The following is a 17,578-nucleotide window of genomic DNA, read 5'->3' on the forward strand; positions in this document are numbered from 1 at the left end:
CCATTTTATAGTAATTTTTTTTCTTTCCTCCTTTAGGTAGTTGTTCTGATTTTTTTTTCAATGATAAGTCTGTCAGCCGATCTACTTACATAGCTGAGCTTGAAAAAGTAGGCATACTTGTCAAAGCTAGGAATTTTCTTATTTTTCAGGTAAGCATTTAAGGTACTTTGTAAGGAAGATAAAAGCTTCTGAGATTATTTCATAGGACTACATAGTTATTTATTTAACAGAGAAGAGGCCATCCTTAGCTAATTTCAAGCCAATACATTTTTTCCAGACCTTGACCAAGGATTAGACTACAGAATGGAAATAATGGAGTTTGTGTGTACATGAGAGTACTAGTAAGAAAGAAGCTAAAATGGGAGAAATTAAGTACTTGTATTATTCAGAGTGTATAAGAAAACACGTTTAGTGTGTTATAAATAGGAACAGATAAGTTCATCTTAAAACTTCTATTAGTCAAGATGTGTGAAATTTTTAACTGGATTTTACGTTAAGCTTGAGAGATTGAAAATCCTAGTGGGTTATTAGTTCACAAGTATTTAATGATACAGGTCAGAAATGCCATATTTTTATGATGAATGTATTTCACAGGATTATCTTCCTTGCAGTTGTTGAGGAAAACTTCCCAAGGAGGAACTGATTTTTCCCTGTTATGGAAACCTTATAGATGGAGTTTTGTTGTGATAATAGTGTCTATGATGTGGGCATTTGTCTACTGTACAGATAAAATAAATCCCACAAAGCTTATTCGCTACACTTTACTGAAAATTGTGACTCCTTCAGATCATGAAGATCTGAGCAGCTAATACATGGACAAAAACTCTGTACCGTTAACTGTAGGAGTTAAGTAATCTTCCATAACAGTGATTTCAGCGGGTTTGCTTTTGAAATACTGGGGGGGCGGGGGTGTTAGTTTATTTTTCATTGACAATCAATTTCAGTTCCTCTAAAGAGGCTAAATGATTTAACTTTGTCATTCTGATACTGCTCACTGATTTGTGCCTGTTGGTTAAGTTTGAAGGTGTTTTTCATAGACCATATCTGACATTCTAAAACTTAGTGATTTAATTAGGTGAGGTGGCTAGGTGATAGTGCCTTTGGTACTAAACTTTTCCTTGGGTTTGAATCTAAAAGTATTTCCATCCAGTTCTGTTAATCATAAATATATCCAGAGAGAAATCTGTACTATATATCTATATATAGATCTACAGTGCTGCTTTGTATTTGCCATTTTTTCTTTAGGGAACAGTAGAATCAATTGCACTGAAGAAGCCAAAGGAGAGAACTCAATTTTTTGAACAAATCAGTAATTCATGGGAATATGCTGAAGACTATGAAAGAAAGAAGAAAAAAATGCAGCAAGCAGAAGAAGATGCACAGTTTAATTATAACAAGAAAAAAAGTGTTGCAGCAGAACGCAAACAAGCAAAGATAGAGAAAGAGGAGGTAACTCAAGGCTATTCCTTTTTTGCATGTTAAGATCTCAGATCTTACATCTTTTATGAACTTAAGTACAGATTTTCGTAAAAAAAACCCACCAACTTCTGTTGGTTTTAATCTAATATTTTTTTCCAGGATGGTGTACTATATAAAAACAGTATAATTTAAAATTATATATAGAGGAATACCTATAATAAAATCTAAATAAATGAAAGTGTAAATTTGCCAGTGTAATTAATGAAGTGCTGACTTACATGTTGGAGCTTTATGGTTAGTGCGCATTACTGGAATTATGGCTACAGGTACGTCATCTTATATCGCTTTAGATGTGAAATTAGATGGCTAATGATTAAAAATCCTTTTTAGAAACCATAAATAAATTTTGTAATGTTGGTAGGCAGAACATTACCAGATGCTTATCAAGGAACTGGAAGAAGAAAGGATACAGATGCAGCTTTTCCGGCTTTATCACAATGAAAAAAACATTACTTTTCTGAAAAAAAATTTGGATGAGAAGAATATGGAGGCTAGTACAAAGAAAGAGCAACTTTCTGCAGCAGAGGACGCATTTAGAGCCAAAAAAAGTGTGCTTGGTGCACTAAACAGAGACCAACAGCACATGGAAAGACAAATTAAGTATGTTTTCCAATCGGATTCTCTCATAGTTGTGTTAAAGCACAGTCTGTGCTGGGAATTCCTTGTCAAGCATGTGTTTCCTGTTAAAGTGGTTGGGTGATATCCTAGTGCTATGGAATTCAGTTTGTAGCAGTTTAGTAAAGTAATATTTAGATGCTGATTTCACTTCTACTACTATGCCCAGGTTGTCAATAACTTCATTATATAAATGAGTGTTTGCTATTAATTTTTATAAGGTTATGCTTCACTTTTCGAATTTCTATTTTCAGTAGATACTAAAAAAAAATCACCTGTGGGTATGTAACCTTGCAGTTGACCACTGATTATTTTCATGTGTGGTTGAGAGGAGGTTTGTTTTCTTTTTTTTTTTTTCCGGTGTGGTTTAGTTGTTTTGGATGTGTTGTATGGGTTTGGCTTTTGTTGTTGGTTTGTTTTTTTAGGACTCTGGAAGCATCACTGATTCAGCAGCGATCCCTCTGTGTAAAAGCAAAGGAAAACACTTCCTACCAAATCAAGAAAGTAGAAATGTCTAAAAAATCCCTAAGGGACAAGGAGAAATCCTGTGATAAGGAAAAGCAGAACATAAAAGAACTAGAGATAGAATTGAATGTTATTGAGAAAGCATGGACAGCATTTGAGAAGAAAGTTGAAGAGGAGTTACTGCAGCGAGCAGCAGCTGTTGAGCTGGGAGAAAGTCAGGTGACTTGGGAGGCCAAAAAGTACTGTTTACTAGTGAAGTCCAAAAATCCCTGGTGGTGACAGAAACCATTGTTTTACCAATAACATGTAATTTCTACTGATCTTTTTGCTGTTGAGCTCAAACAAAAACAAAACTGTAGCTTTTATAGTCTGTTTCATTGGATGAAGAGAAATTATGAGGAGGGACTCCCTCATGATTCCTCCCACTCTTGGGGGGGTAGGGGGTGGAGGGAGTCAGATCTCAGAAGTTCTAAACTGTGTAAAGATCTAGGAATTGTGAAATTGGAAATGGTAAGAATCTCTGCTACAGTGTGAAGTACATCTTTGACGCAATGTGAGAAGATCCCTTACTAGAGAAAGCAAAAAATTTTCAGTGAACAAGAAGTTGAGAAGAGTTTGATGGAAGCTTTAGAAGGGTTGTATGCAGGCATTGTCATCTGTGGATTAGCGTTATAGCTACACTTAATTATATGTGGTTAGGTGGTTCTCTGGTCTGTGGGTTTTTACCCTTTGTGGAAGTCCACATGCTACATTGTGGGAGAGTAGGATAGCAAACACCCAGTAGGATCTTGTGGTGAGAGGGTAATTGCTGAGAAATGGCTTCTCAGCTGAGGTACAGAAATATGTCTTCAATTAGAAAAAAACCCCAAGATGACAAGAAAAATGCAAACAAGACTTGGTAGTATACACACCATCTACTGTGGATCAAAATCTAGACCTGAGGTAGCTCACTTAAAAGCTATTTTAAGTTGCCTAGAAGGAAAGGACTGCATCACTGCATTCACGTTTGAAGAAGCTACCTTTGCAACCATATGGACAGAAATGCTTTTAAAATGTTATCTTTTCTCCATTGTCTCTTCCTTAAAATAGTTTTTGACCAATTAATGGGGAACCTGCAGGGTGGTTCTAGTCTGTGGATCTCTCCGCTTTGCGCTTTAGAGGCATTTGGTCAGTTAGTTGTAACTTTGCAGGATGGTTTGAAATGTTTGTTTACCTTATAAAATTTTATTTTAATTTTTTTATATGTTTGATAACATAGGAATGCTGTAATTCTAAATAGCAAGACTAAAACTTACAGTAATTTTGGGCTGTGCAAAGTCTTAGTGTTAACTTTAAGATTGATTGTGAAGTACTTAAACTTTATAAACTTCTGTGAAAAATAAGTCATTTGAAGTCTAAAACAAGACCGTAGGCAGTAAGTGTGAAGTGTAAGCTTTGGGTTGAATCTTTCTCTAATGAAATACAACTTCTTATAATGCAACTAGTAGCTAAAAAGGTTTTCTGGAGAATTGGGTGCGTTTTATAATCTTGATGATGATAAAGTAGGCAATTAGTAATTGAGTCAGTCCACAAAGTGGGTAGATCCTGTTGTACGTAATTTTTATTTTTTTTGTTACTTTTCCAGTTGGAGCGCTATAAAGAGCTAAAGGAAGTAGCAAGAAAGAAAGTAGCTACACTAACCCAGCAGCAAGAAAAACTTTGCTGGGAGGAGAAAGGAGATCAAGAAAAGCTGAAACTTAACCGGAGGAAGAAAAAAGAAGTTGAGGTATTTGTATCAATCAAAGGTTTTAAGGAGGAGGAGTTTGGTTTGGGTTTTTTTTACCTTTCCCTCTGGTATAAATGTCTGTATGTGTTAAATGCTTTGACATAAACAAATCATCAGCAAAGGAGATACATTGCAAGTATTAGTTCAGTTTTCATGTTGCAGCAGCTTTAGAAAAATGACTCCTACATTTGATTAGAGAATGGTTGTGTGGACCCACGCTGATTTGGTTTTGAAAGCTTTGGCTCTGATATTTTACATTTACTCAGAGCATATACTTAACTGCAATCAGTTCCTGTCATTGTAAGAGTAGTTTTTCTTTCTGAGATGTTCTACTGCTGTTGTATATCTTTATGATACTCGCACCATTTAGAAGTTTATTTTTATTATAGCTACCTTTTTGTTGTGATGTTTTTAAGGTCAGCTGTGTGTATGAGTGTGGTATAGTTGGAAAAATCTTGGTGTCCACTTCTCTATTGAATTTCAGAGGCCATGTATTTGGTGTGAACACAGATCATTATTGTTGTCATTTTGTTTCTGATTTCTTTTATCACTGCAGATCTAAACACGTAACAATAAAATACCTACGTTGTTCGCTATAACTTGGTCACCATGCCTGATGTTCTCTTTCAGAAAAACTGTTTCCCATCTCATTGTTCAATGATGCTTCTGATAGTCAGCTGAGCTTCCGTCCTTTCTACTTCTATCTGTCTTTTGCTGGAAACCTTGCCCTATTACATGTTCTGGGGTTTTCACTTCATTTTTTTTGAATCATGATAATCTTGCAATTTTGTTACCTACTAAGAAGTTAGCGAGGCAATGCACATTTCTTTGCTGTGTAGTTAAACTGGAGGTTTGGAGGAGACCTTATGTTCAGGAAAATTAAAAATCTGTCAGATGAGTTGTTACCAGTTTTAGTTCCTTATACAAGTACATGTAAACTTGCTTGTGTGGGAAAGTCTGTGTTTTACTGTATGAGGATGTAAAATAATCATTGCCATGATATCTAAGTTAATAGTTGTACATCCATTTGGTCTTGAGATGATACTACTTTTTCTTTTTGTAGTACTAGTTACCAGGAAAACCTAGTTAATATCTAGAAGTGAAATAAATCTATTGTTTGTGTTTCTAAAACTGCAAGTCCCATTGTACTGTTAGGAAGGAAATAAGGAATACTGGAGAGTTTGTAAAAACTCATGTCTCATAGTTTAGAATTGAGATTACTTACCTGTGCTGGTGATGTCTGGTGATCACTCCTCACAATGCCACATGTGTGTGACCACATCTAGCATGCTCTGTCCAGTTCTGGGCTTCCCCGTACAAGTTATCTTTCTTGACATCCTGGAGTGAGTCCAGCAGAGAGCTACCAGGCTGGGTAGGCTGGAGCTCCTGGGTTACGAGGAGAGAGAACCAGGAGAACTGGATCTGTTCAGCCTGGAGGAGGAGAGGTGATGGAAAGACCTTACTACTATCTGCAGTTACCTAGTGGGAAGGGTATGAGTAAGGTAGAGCCACGCTTTTTCTAGAGGTGCACAGTGATAGAATAGGAGACAATGGGCTGAATTCAGAATACGGGAAATTCTGAAAAGGTATTGGGTAAAGTGTTTCATCTCAAGGATAGTCAAATGTTGAAGCATGTGCACAAAGAGGCTGTCATCCTTAGAGCTATTCAAAAGGTCACTAGGATTTCAGAAGTTAAAGCTTTATAAAATCTGTAGGTAACTATTTTTTTATTTGCTTTAGTTACTGTATTTTTATTCAGTTTGAGTAATCAAAAATGCTTGTTTCACTGTTTGCTTGGGTTTTAGCATAATGCTGTTGTGTTGGGGTGGAACCTCTTATCTCAGCATATTCATGTGTCCTTATTAGGAAAAAACCTTCCGTTAATCTCGGGCCAAGAAAAGCACCTGTTTTGTTTTAACACCTATAACTTACTAACACAGTGTTTAAGTTGTTTTATTTACTGGTGTTGTGCTTCTTTGTGCTGAAGAAGCTTTTGCTGAACTGTAGCCAAACACGAAAAATTCAGTAATGGCCTTGATAAAATTATTTTCCTTTATTATATTCATGGTGCAATTTGGCACCTGCTATTGAGAAAGAGATGCTATTGCTTCAGCATGAAATACCAACAAAGAAAATCTGTCTCAGTATTTGTTCTGAGCCCTATACCTTGCTATGAAAGGTATTTTCCTCTGGCTTGTTTTTAACACATTCTATTTATGATTGCATAGGAAAACATAAAACAGATTGTGGAGCAAATAGAAGAGCATGAAAAACGAATAGAGAAGTTAGAAGAATATGTCAAGATATGCATGTAAGTTTAAAAGAATCAAAAGCTGAGTGGATTTCTTGCATATTCCCTATTTTCAAATTAATATAGCAGGTTTCTAATTATTTCTAATTCTTTTCTATTCTTCAAAATTTTAATATTAAGAATTAGAATTCTTTCTAATTATTTCAGTTACTTGTCAAAATAAAGTGGGAAGTATGAAGGCTCATCCATATTTCGTTTGAAACCAGTTTTATAATTGCTTCTAATTTCTTGCAGGTGTGCAAATTATGTCACTACAGGTAGGGTATGGGTCTGTTAGTATACAAATTCTGAGCAAGAGAACAGGGCAGTTCTGTAGTTGTGCTACTCTAGAAAGCATTAATATTTACACTGTCTACAGGGAGCACAGCTCAGTTCTTGCTTCCTGGGTCTTGTCTTTTACCTGATTTTTACTCTTTGTGAAAGAAGGTGTATAAGCCCTTCATTGAGTAAACAGAACTATCTTTGATATTAGCCTATGTTTTGTGCAGGAGGTCAGAGCAGGTGATCTCTAGGGATTTACTCCACCCCCACCACCCCCCGTCCTATCTTTTCCTATGCACCTGTAATGTGTGCGTTGGCTTAATACTGTCTGTGTAGTGAATAAAGCTTGGCCATGGACAGGGAGCAGTAGACCCACTGTGACTGCTGTGATGCAGAATTGCTTCCATTAAGTAGTTGTACTAGACTGTGGCAGAGCCTTAGTGCTATTGCTAAGTATGTAAAGTGAGTAATATCTTTGCATGAGAATTCTCAGGCCTTAGTTTGATAATATCAGACATTTTATTGATGGAGGATAAAACAATGCAGCTGTGTGTTTTACAGGCAAAACCCCTCACTTGTACTCAATTTTGAATAGCTTATACTATAGAATGCTACTTCTATAAGAAGCTTCTTATAGATACTTAAAATCTTTAATGATTTTTCTAGTCTGTGACCATAGAATGACTGATTTTGTAAGCTATAAGCTTGTATAAATAGTAAATAACTTTCCTATTTTTGCTTCAATTCAAAGTGAATTGTTAACAGAGAAAAAACAGCAAGAAGAAGTGCTAACTAAGGAAATTGAAAGTTCAACAATACGAATGGCTGAAGTGAACGAAGAATTGAATAAAATAGTTGGTGAACTGCAGAATGCCAAAATTGATTACCATGAAGGAAGGCGACAGCAGATGAGAGCAGAAATCCTGGAAAGTCTCAAAAGAATGTATCCAAATTCTGTGGTAAATGAGTGGTCTCATTTAAATGTGTTATTTTAGAATTAAGATTTAAGAGTTCTGCCTTAGAATGAGTAAGCAGCTAAATTACACTGGATGGTCTTGCATATTCTTTTAAACTTAATGCTTTCTTGACTGTACATGGTAAAATAGTATTCCTGAAAAAGTAGCAGCATATACTGTCATAATTTTTTCTGTTTCTAGAAACAGACAAATTACTGTCTGTATCAAAGAATAATTTTCATCTTTTATGTGATTTTTTGTGGTATTTGATTTCTACTGTTTTTTTGGCTTGTTTTCTTTTGTCCTCAAACATATTTTTGACTTCCTTATTTTGAAAAATGAATGGGAGGGTTAGCTGTGAGACCACTTATTCCAAAAACAATACTTCTTCCAAAGGGCAATTTTTTCTTAGGTGGATGAGATTATGTTACCAAATGGTCTGTCTTTTCTTATCAGTTACCGTATTTTACTTAAATTACTGTCCAGTAATGCCATTAAGTGTTTGGTGTATTGATTCTGAATTATCAGCAGACATTGATTGTTTTATGAGGTATATTTACTGCAACATGGAAAGTCATTCCAAATAAACTTATTAATCTAAACAACTGAATAGTTGGTCTCAGAGTATGTCTCAGTATAGTCACTCCTTTTTGATATACATAGTTGAGAAGTGCAAGGCAGTAATCTAATCTTTGTTTTTTAATGTTTAGAATGTGACATGCCTCTGGTTCCTAGTGCTACCATAAGAACATAAAAAAGAAAGTGTTTTCAGTTGTTCTTTTGCTTCTTGGTCTTTTGCAAAACCTCCTCAGAATCTGGCAAGTGTCTGATCCTGTTGTTTACTCAAGAGATAAAGAAATTTGCTTGTCAGCTGCTCAGAACTTTTTCATCCATGTTAACAAGATACTCCAAAAAATCAAAAAGACAATTGGTGGATCTCCTTTGCTCCTTTTGCATTGTATCCCTGTTTTACAAGAACTGGATCAAACTGGTGATACATTGCTGGCTTAGGAGAGAGATGGTGTTCAGGATGATCTCTGTGCCAGGAGCTACAAATTTAAGAGTACTTACAGATGGGACAGCTTCTAACAAGTGAAAACTAGTTAAGTCAAATTGGTTACATAAAACTATCATGTTACAGAAAGTTTCAATGATACCTGCTTCAGTTACTGCTGTTCCTGCAATAGTTTTCGCAACACTACTATATGAGGCAACAGAGTTGCCTATGAGTTGCTGCTTAAGGCTTTGGTGTATTAATTTCAGATGACTGAATACAATCTAAATTAAAGTCTCAGGATGGGAAGATCTTGACACATTTAATCTTCTGGGCCATTAAGTACTCAGGCAGAACTGAAGGAAATCTTAGTGTTGGTCTTCTGGATTTCATAGGCAAAAAAAATGACACACTGCTTCTAAATGTTTAGTTCTTACATCCATTTCAAAGCTTCTGTTAAAACATTCTTGTAATGGTTGGTGGACATTGCAGGTACCGAAAAGCTGTGCAGTAATGCAATTCTGCTGTATGAGTGACGTGTGCGTTTTCATGGATTTGTCTGTTCAGCAAAGTGAATTCTGCAGCTGATGACACTTTTCATAATTTAATTTTCAAAGCAGCATTCCTGCATTGGTAGTTTTAATTGCCAAGGTTGCTATTGTTACAGATTCAGTTTTTCAGAAAAGGGAAAACATTTGTGAACGGTAGGAAAGTAGATTGTAGTAGGCTGTGATTTGATCTACTGGAAATTATTACCTCATGAATGATACAGTTGAGGTAATGTGGATGACTTACCACATACAGCTCTTACCAGTTGTCTTCCTGTTTTCATTGGTTTAAATTTGATAAGTATAAAACTGTAAATACGCAAGAGGAGACCAGTAGCTATATGTCGACAAGCAGGAAATCATTCTTGCCTGAATTCACAGGCTATAATGTTCAGAATGTGCATTAGTAGCTTTAATCATTCAGGGAAAGCTAAGCTGTACCTATTATTACAGAAATGGGAAAAAAGATCTGTAGGGAATATGCACAACAAAGAGTTAATTAGTTTTATCCAGGTGGTATTTCAATATACGCCAAAACAGGATTAATTATTTGGACTATGCAGTACAAGAAAATCAGTATTTTTTCTTTTCATGCTGAAGTAAGCAGATAATTCTTTTTCTGGGGGGGGTTGAAACTAGAATAGTGCCTCTTGCTACCATTTTCCAAGTTAACAGTTCTACCTATCTATGACCTTATTGTCATTCAAAGATCTTACTGGATGTTAGATGCTTTATCTCCAAAAAAGATGCTTAGCTAACTTTTGCTATTGTTACTCTGAATGTTTCTAGAAGTGTATACTAGAGATTATGAGTAAAATACTGAGGTATGTGATAGTAACCTCAGGGGAAAAAGTTAAATCACTTCAGATTTTGAAGGTAACACTTTGCAATTTGAATTGATTACTACATCTCTGGTTGTTCTGATGTACAGCCATTGTAAATGAGTGCAGCTGGTGGATACCCAACACATTTCCTCTTACTGTCACTATTTTTTAATGCAGAAATACTATTTGATCTCTAACATACTACTATTTCTCTGTATTTTTATCTTCAGTTTGGAAGACTGCTTGACCTATGTCATCCTATTCATAAAAAATACCAACTTGCTGTTACCAAGGTATTTAGCAGATATGTGACTGCTATTGTTGTTGCCACTGAAAAAACAGCAAGAGATTGCATTCACTTCTTAAAACAAGAACGAGCTGAACCTGAAACTTTTCTTGCTTTAGATTACATTGATGTAAGTACTGTTTTCTTTTTTTCTGTCATCAGCAAGTTAATACACTTGTAAATCTTGATATTGGCTCACTTATTTTAGTTAAGTTTAAGTTTACATGTTAAGGCCTTTGCCTTTGCCTTACACTTATGTGGTGAACTTTATGAGGTTGCTGTCGGCCCATTTCTCCAGCCTGCTGAGGTCCCTCTGGATGCCAACATGATAACCTGGCATACCAGCTACTCTTCCCAGTTGTGTCAGCAGCAACCTTGCTTGAAGGTATATTCTCCCCTGTCATCCTGATAATTAATGAAGATGTTAAATTGGTCCCAGTACTGACATGTCTAGTAACTGGCCTCCCACTGGACTTTTTGCCACCAGTCACTAGCCTGTGGGCCTGTCTGTTCAGGCAGTTCTCAGTCCACCTCACTGTCTTTTCAGGCAGCCCATATTTCATAATTTTCTTTGTGAGGATCTTACGGGAGGTAGTGTTGAAAGACTTAACTGAAGCCTAGGTAGACAATATCCACTGCTCTCCCCTTACCTACTAGGCCAGTCATTTCATTGTAGAAGGTTGTCAGGTTGGTCACGTATGACCAGCATGGTGAATCGAGAGATTTCTGCTGACTGCTCCTCCAAGACTTTCTTGTTGTTCATGTGCCTGGAGATTGTTTGTAGAATTAGTTGCTCCATCGCCTTTCCAGGGTTCAAGGTGAAGCTGACTGTCCTGTAGTCCTTGGGGTCCTCTTCCCCCTTTTTGAACATGGGAGTGACACTTGGCTTTTCTCCAATCCTTGGGTACCTTTTTCTGTTGCCACGATCATTCAAAGATTATTGAGCGGCCTTGCAATGGTATCAGCTAGCTCCTTCAGCACTGTGGTTGCATCACATCAGGGTTTATGCATGCTTAAGCATTCCCTGATCTGGTCCCCTTCCATCAAGGGTATGTCTTCCTTGTTTGAGGCTTTCCCCCCTGGTCCCTGGAACCCAGGATTCCTGGAGGCTAGTCTTGCTAGTAAAGACCAAGCTGAATAAGGAATTCAGTGTCTCAGTCTTTTCCGTATCCCGTGTCATGAGGTTCCCTGCCTCATTCAGCAGCAGTCTCACGTTTTCCCTGGTCTTCCTTTTGTCACCTTTACTTACAGAAGCCATTTCTTTGCCATCCCTGGTCAGGTTCAATTCCTTGGGCTTTGGCTTTCCTAATGCTATATCTGCATGCTTGAACAGTGCCTCTATATTTCTCTCAGGTTACCTGTCTGTGCCTCTACCTTCTGCGTGCTTCCTTTTTGTGTTGGGAGTTTTGCCAGGAGCTCCTTCTGTATCCATGCAGGAAGCCAGGCAAAAATGCCAGGAGGCCTTCTCATTGGGACGTTTGCCCTTAAGGCTGGAGGAGGTGATCCTTGAATATTAACCAGCATTCTTGGGCCCCTCTTCACTCTGGGGCCTTATCCCATGGGACTGTAATGAACACATGTTTGAAGAGGCCAAAGTCTGTTTCCCTGAAGTCCAGGGTTGTGAGCTTGCCTTTTGCCCTGCTCCATTCCCTCAGGATCCTGAACTCTCCTAGCTCATGCTTACTGCAGTCTGGGCTGCTTTTGACCTTCCTTGTTAGTGAGTATGAGGTCTAGCAGAGCACCTCTTCCCCTGGGCTGCTCTGTCACTTGGGTGAGGAAGTTGCCATCAGTGCCTTAAGGAACTGCCTGAATTGCTTATGCCCTGCCGTGTTGTCCCTGTAGCCGTTATCAGGGTGGTTCATGCACCCCATGAGGACCAGGGCATGTGAGTGTGACAGGCCTCATCTATTTGTTCTTCCTGGTCAGCAAGATACCCACTACAATGTTACCTTTACCAGTTCTCTCTTCAGTCCTTACCCATGACCTCTCAGTTGGCTCATCATCCTTCCCCAGGCAGAGCTCTGCATTCCAGCTGTTCCTCACATATAGGGCATCTCCACATCCTTGTCTTCCCAGCCTGTCCTTCCTAAAGAACCAGTATCTCTCCATTGCAACGCTCCAGTTGTGGGAGCCATCCTGCCATGTCTCCCTGATCCTGAGAAGATTGTAGCCCTGCAGCTGCACACAGATGTTTAACTCATCTTGTTTATTCCCCATGCTACATGCATTAGTGTACTTGCATTTCATGCACAGTGGAATTTAGATTTTACAGATTTAAGGACTGTAGTATATGTGGAACATGAAAACCAGATCTGTTTCTAGTCTTGCAGTGACCAAGACCCCAGTTAGGTCCTGTCCCCAGACCACTCAGGCTTGGACATGCTTTGCTATTACAAAACTGATTCTAAATGCTGCCTTACTTGCTTTACAGGTTAAACCAATCAATGAAAAGTTACGAGAGATAAAAGGAGCTAAAATGATGGTGGATGTTGTACAAACTCCATTTCCTCCACTGAAAAAAGTGATTCAATTTGTGAGTGGGAATGGCTTGGTCTGCGAAACAATTAAAGAAGCAAAACAAATAGCATTTGATGGACCAGAAAGGTTGAAAGTAAGAGGATTAATTTTGTTGAATATGTTTTTCATTGCAGTTACGTATTTGATGCCATTTAAATAATTCTTCTGTTAACATCCCATGAAGCATTGCAGATAAACACAGAATGCTGTTACACTGTCTAGTCTGTTCTCACATAAATAAACCCCCAGATATTTCCCATGGTTATGTTTTCCTCTGTACGGTAGTATGTTAAGTGATCTCCTGGGAAAAGGAGGCAAATCAGAAGATAGTGTCCAAATGTTTCTTGGTATGGACCTTGTAATGAAGAGGAGGAAGGATAATCCTGTTCGTAAAACTGTCAGATTTAAAAAGTACAGACTTAATTTTGCTAGCTTTTCTACGAAGAAATGCTTTCAAAAATTCTTCAAAATATCTGACCATCTCTTAGTTGTAGATGTCAGCTGTGTTGAGGACTGGAAGCCTCTCTGTCTCTTCCTGCAGTTTGTTCTTCTGTTCCATATCTCTTGCTGTAGACAGTCCGTGGCGCCCTTTTGTGCGCTTAGTACACCTTCTAAAATCTTGATTAAAACAGCTTTAATTAAAAAAGCAAAAAAAGTTGAAGGTGAGCATGAAACCACATTTACATGGAATCAAGTCACAAAACCACTTGTGTTCTTTATTAAAATTTACACTTTGTTTACAAACAAGCTGTTTTATTTCATTATTGCATAGCTTCATTTGCTCTACTGAGCCAGACATAACCTTCTGAGTTGCCAGTGTGTCCACAAATGTCTCATGTTATTTCCGACATACAGGGAAATTGGACAATTCATCTGCTTTTTCTGATCAGTTGTAATACCAAAATGTGACTAGTGCCAAGAAACAACAGGGGTTTTGTGGCTTCATGTAGCTCATATTAGCAGGTTTGGAACAGGAGAAAAATTGGAGTTCAACTAAAATGTGCTTGTTGCTTGTTTAGCTGCCGTATCTTGGTGCACTAGCTCATGGGATATTTTGGCTGCTTTTGTCTTCAGATTTTTTGGGGGTTAATTATTTTTTTTTTTTTTTTGTCTTTCAGACAGTGGCTCTTGATGGAACTTTATTTTTGAAATCTGGAGTGATTTCTGGAGGATCAAGTGATTTAAGAGCTAAGGCTAGATGTTGGGATGATAAAGAAATAAATAAAATGAAAGAACAAAGAGATAGCTTGATTAATGAGTTAAAGGTAGGTTTGTTTTAAAGCACTTAACTGCAGAAGACATAAAGGGATAAAAGTTGTGTCTAATTTGGCTATGGGAAGGTGATTTTCTAAAAGGGTGATTTTTAAAGCTAGAAGATGCAGACAGGATATAATAGCTGGGTTTTGCCTTCTATTTAATAATAATCAACTGTGGGTCTTTTTCCATAGCTGGCTGGCAGGTTGGCTCACATATTACAGAGGTAGTGAACCAGGATAACACTATGGATAAAAATTCCTTCAAGGAAAAAGAGCTGTTCAAAGTACCTGAAGGCTTTTAGTGAAAAGGATTATACATTCTGTCAACGTGAAAATATTTGCACAGACCAAAATCTGTGTTAAATTTGTCATACCTCTAGTTACTTTAGAAGAGGGATAGAGTAGGAGATTAGGAATTTACAAGCATATGCTTTGTTTTAAGAAATACATGTTACAAAATTACTGTTGAATATGACTGGTGCTATCAGCATTTACCTTGAATGCAGCCTACATCAGTGAGGCTAGCTTTATGTAGTGTGTCAATCTGAAAAATGAGTAATTTCCAAATAAGTCACTTTTTGTTCAAAATGCTTTTTCTCCCATTGTAATGTTTTGCTAGGACTTAATGAAGATCAAACGTAAGGAGATTGACTTGAAGCAGTTGCATGCTCAGTGCCATGGAACTCAGACACGACTTAAATATTCACAGAGTGAACTAGAGCTTATTAAGAAGAAACATCTTGCTAAACTCTACATGGTATAGTACTAAACCTTTATAGCTTTCATGTTTAATAATTGTAATCTTTTTACCTAAGCTGTAATTACTGATGAAGTAAATACTGCTTCCTTATGTAGTTTTTTTTAATTGTGTTTTACATGCAGCAGTTATTACTGAGAAATTAATAAAATATAAAAAACAAGACTACAAAGTAATCTACATAAAATCTAAAATAGAAAAAACCTTAAATTTGTATTTCTGGTAAGCTTGGGTTATCATTTAGTAACCTTCAGAAGTCTGTAAGTCAGAATGCACTTTAAACAATACTTAAGTAATTTGCTTTTCTGCCTATTAAAATGGTAATCATTGCATGCAAATCGCCAATAATAGTGGGTAAGTGGCACTTGAGAAGATAAACTGTATTTTTCCAATTAAAAACATTATGTACTATCTTGAACAGAACTGTCTGAATTTCTAGAAAGTTGACCATCCTATTATGAAAAAATACCATCTTTGTCATTTCTATCTAGGAAAAATCAAAATTGGAAAGTGAACTGGTAAATATTGAGTCTCAGCATGATATGCTGAATGAAGTAATAGCACAAAGAAAAGAAAAAATAGAAGAATTTCAGAAAAAAATTAATGAGGTAATGCCTTCTGTCATAGTCATGACAGCTTATGCTGTTCCACTACAGAAACTTCTCATCTCTTCTACTCTCTGGAAACTGCCTTTGTTTCTACTCTTGCCAAACAAATCTGATACAGACTATGGAAAAGTGGTGCTGTAGTTTTATCTGGAAAATTTGCAGCCCTGCACCTAGATGCTTGTGTGAATATAGACTCTTAGAGAGTTTCCTCACAACTATTTGTAGTTACTTGAGGTGTATAGTACATGTATAATTTTGTTCCTGGCCTTTGACCCATTCTTATCAGTCTATCTTGGATTAATCTCTGACTGGAATTCTGCACATACAACAATTTTGGCTTCTTTTTATGTCCTCTGTCTTGCTTGTGGTGCAGGCGTGAGAGAGTGCAGATGTCTGTCATGTGCAAACACTAAGAAAGTCATTGATGCTTATGCTATAAGAATTCCAGATCCAAGGAACTTTTCTTTTACTTGTTCTGTGAAAAAAAAAAAAACAAACAAACAAACAAAAAAAAAAAAAACAAAAAAAAACCAAAAAAAAACCCTGACAAAAATACAAAACCCAAATGGAGGCTGGTCATCGGTTTCCAAAGAATAGTGTTAGTTGAATAGTATAACTTGATTTCATGTAGTATTTGAAACCTGGTTAAACAAGCCTCTGTACCAAAACAATATAAAAACCACTGAGTTTTGAGTAAAGTTCTCTTAAAATTTTGTTCAGTCCATTGGATTTCCTTTTAAATGCTGTAGGCTGTTGCTGTTTCATTGTTTAGTCTTGCCATATACACTATGCCTACAATTTGCCTGCTTAAATTTGTCATTAAACTCTTAGGACTGGTTTTGGCTGAAACTTCTGTTAGTGTATACTAACATATATATAAAATAGGAAATGAGAGATTCTGTAGTGTATTTTTTTCTTGTGACTTTGCTATAAATGGAACATAGTACTTAATATTTATGGATTGCTTGAAAGGATTAAAATGAAGAATGGAACTACACAAAGAAGCCTGATGTATCCAATTAGCGTCATGTATCCCGTTCAGCTTTCTCTTCTTCAGTTGACTGGGAACAACAGACAAGAAGCATTTAGATCAGAGTTAACTCTTGCAGATCATATGCCTTGTATCTGGCAGTGTACTGAAAGTGTTATTTGAAAATTAAAGTATATAGATTATTTCTCAGTAGTTCAGTTTCCTGTTTCTTAAAGTACCATGAAAATCCAGCCTGTAGCATGAAATGATTGTCTAAATGTTTTACTTCTATGAGTTGCAAAATAGCATAAACATTATTTGCTCCGCTTCTCTTTTTTCAAAGGCTGAAGATGCTGTTTTCCGGGAATTCTGTGAAGAAATCGGTATAGAAAACATTCGTGTATATGAACAAGAACATGTGAGACAACAAGAGAAGATCGATAAGGAAAGGTGATACTTGTAACTGAAATGTAAAGTAGTGGTTTGTATTAGATTTGGCATGCTGGTAAACAAGTAACCCCATCACAGGAAATACCACAAAAACCCTATAAGACTGTAGAAGGTTATAATCCTTTCAGTGGTAATACTTAGCAGTTGCACTGCTATGGTTTGAGTTTATTACACAATTATAGTCAGTGACATTTTGCAACAAACTTGAAAGATAAAATTTACTGGTTTAGTAGCATTGTTGTAAAAGAATCAAGCAAAGAATAGTTTTCTAAACTCCATGTTGAAAAATGGCTCGCAGACTGAGGATGGATGAGTAACTTGTGTATCAAAAATCTTGAAAGAGAACTGGGTGTAAGATGCGGTGATTTGGTATAGGGACATGCTGTTAAGGAAAACAGGGTCTTAATTTTCTCAACAGGCAACGTTAGCTGGTATTCCCTCCAAACAGGCACATGTCACAGGACCGCAAATGCATGTCTTAACAAGGATGTTAAAATGAACTATCTTCTTGTACTA

The 17,578-nt window shown here is 36.8% G+C and overlaps 1 protein-coding gene across 2 annotated transcripts in view; it reads left to right on the top strand.

Annotated features, from left to right (window-relative positions):
• SMC1B (structural maintenance of chromosomes 1B) overlaps positions 1 to 17,578 on the top strand; it is a 34,622-nt gene that overhangs the window by 2,674 nt on the left and 14,370 nt on the right. For both annotated transcript variants that reach the window (XM_005439258.3, XM_027805557.2), the window contains exons 3-15: positions 37 to 149; positions 1,246 to 1,449; positions 1,841 to 2,079; positions 2,520 to 2,778; positions 4,184 to 4,324; positions 6,553 to 6,635; positions 7,648 to 7,855; positions 10,449 to 10,634; positions 12,936 to 13,115; positions 14,140 to 14,286; positions 14,897 to 15,034; positions 15,526 to 15,642; positions 16,956 to 17,062. In XM_005439258.3, coding sequence (XP_005439315.2) covers positions 37 to 149; positions 1,246 to 1,449; positions 1,841 to 2,079; positions 2,520 to 2,778; positions 4,184 to 4,324; positions 6,553 to 6,635; positions 7,648 to 7,855; positions 10,449 to 10,634; positions 12,936 to 13,115; positions 14,140 to 14,286; positions 14,897 to 15,034; positions 15,526 to 15,642; positions 16,956 to 17,062 — 2,122 coding nt within the window. The remainder of the gene's footprint in view (positions 1 to 36; positions 150 to 1,245; positions 1,450 to 1,840; positions 2,080 to 2,519; positions 2,779 to 4,183; positions 4,325 to 6,552; positions 6,636 to 7,647; positions 7,856 to 10,448; positions 10,635 to 12,935; positions 13,116 to 14,139; positions 14,287 to 14,896; positions 15,035 to 15,525; positions 15,643 to 16,955; positions 17,063 to 17,578) is intronic.

Source organism: Falco cherrug, chromosome 5 (genome assembly GCF_023634085.1).
Source record: "Falco cherrug isolate bFalChe1 chromosome 5, bFalChe1.pri, whole genome shotgun sequence".
Taxonomy (NCBI): domain Eukaryota; kingdom Metazoa; phylum Chordata; class Aves; order Falconiformes; family Falconidae; genus Falco; species Falco cherrug.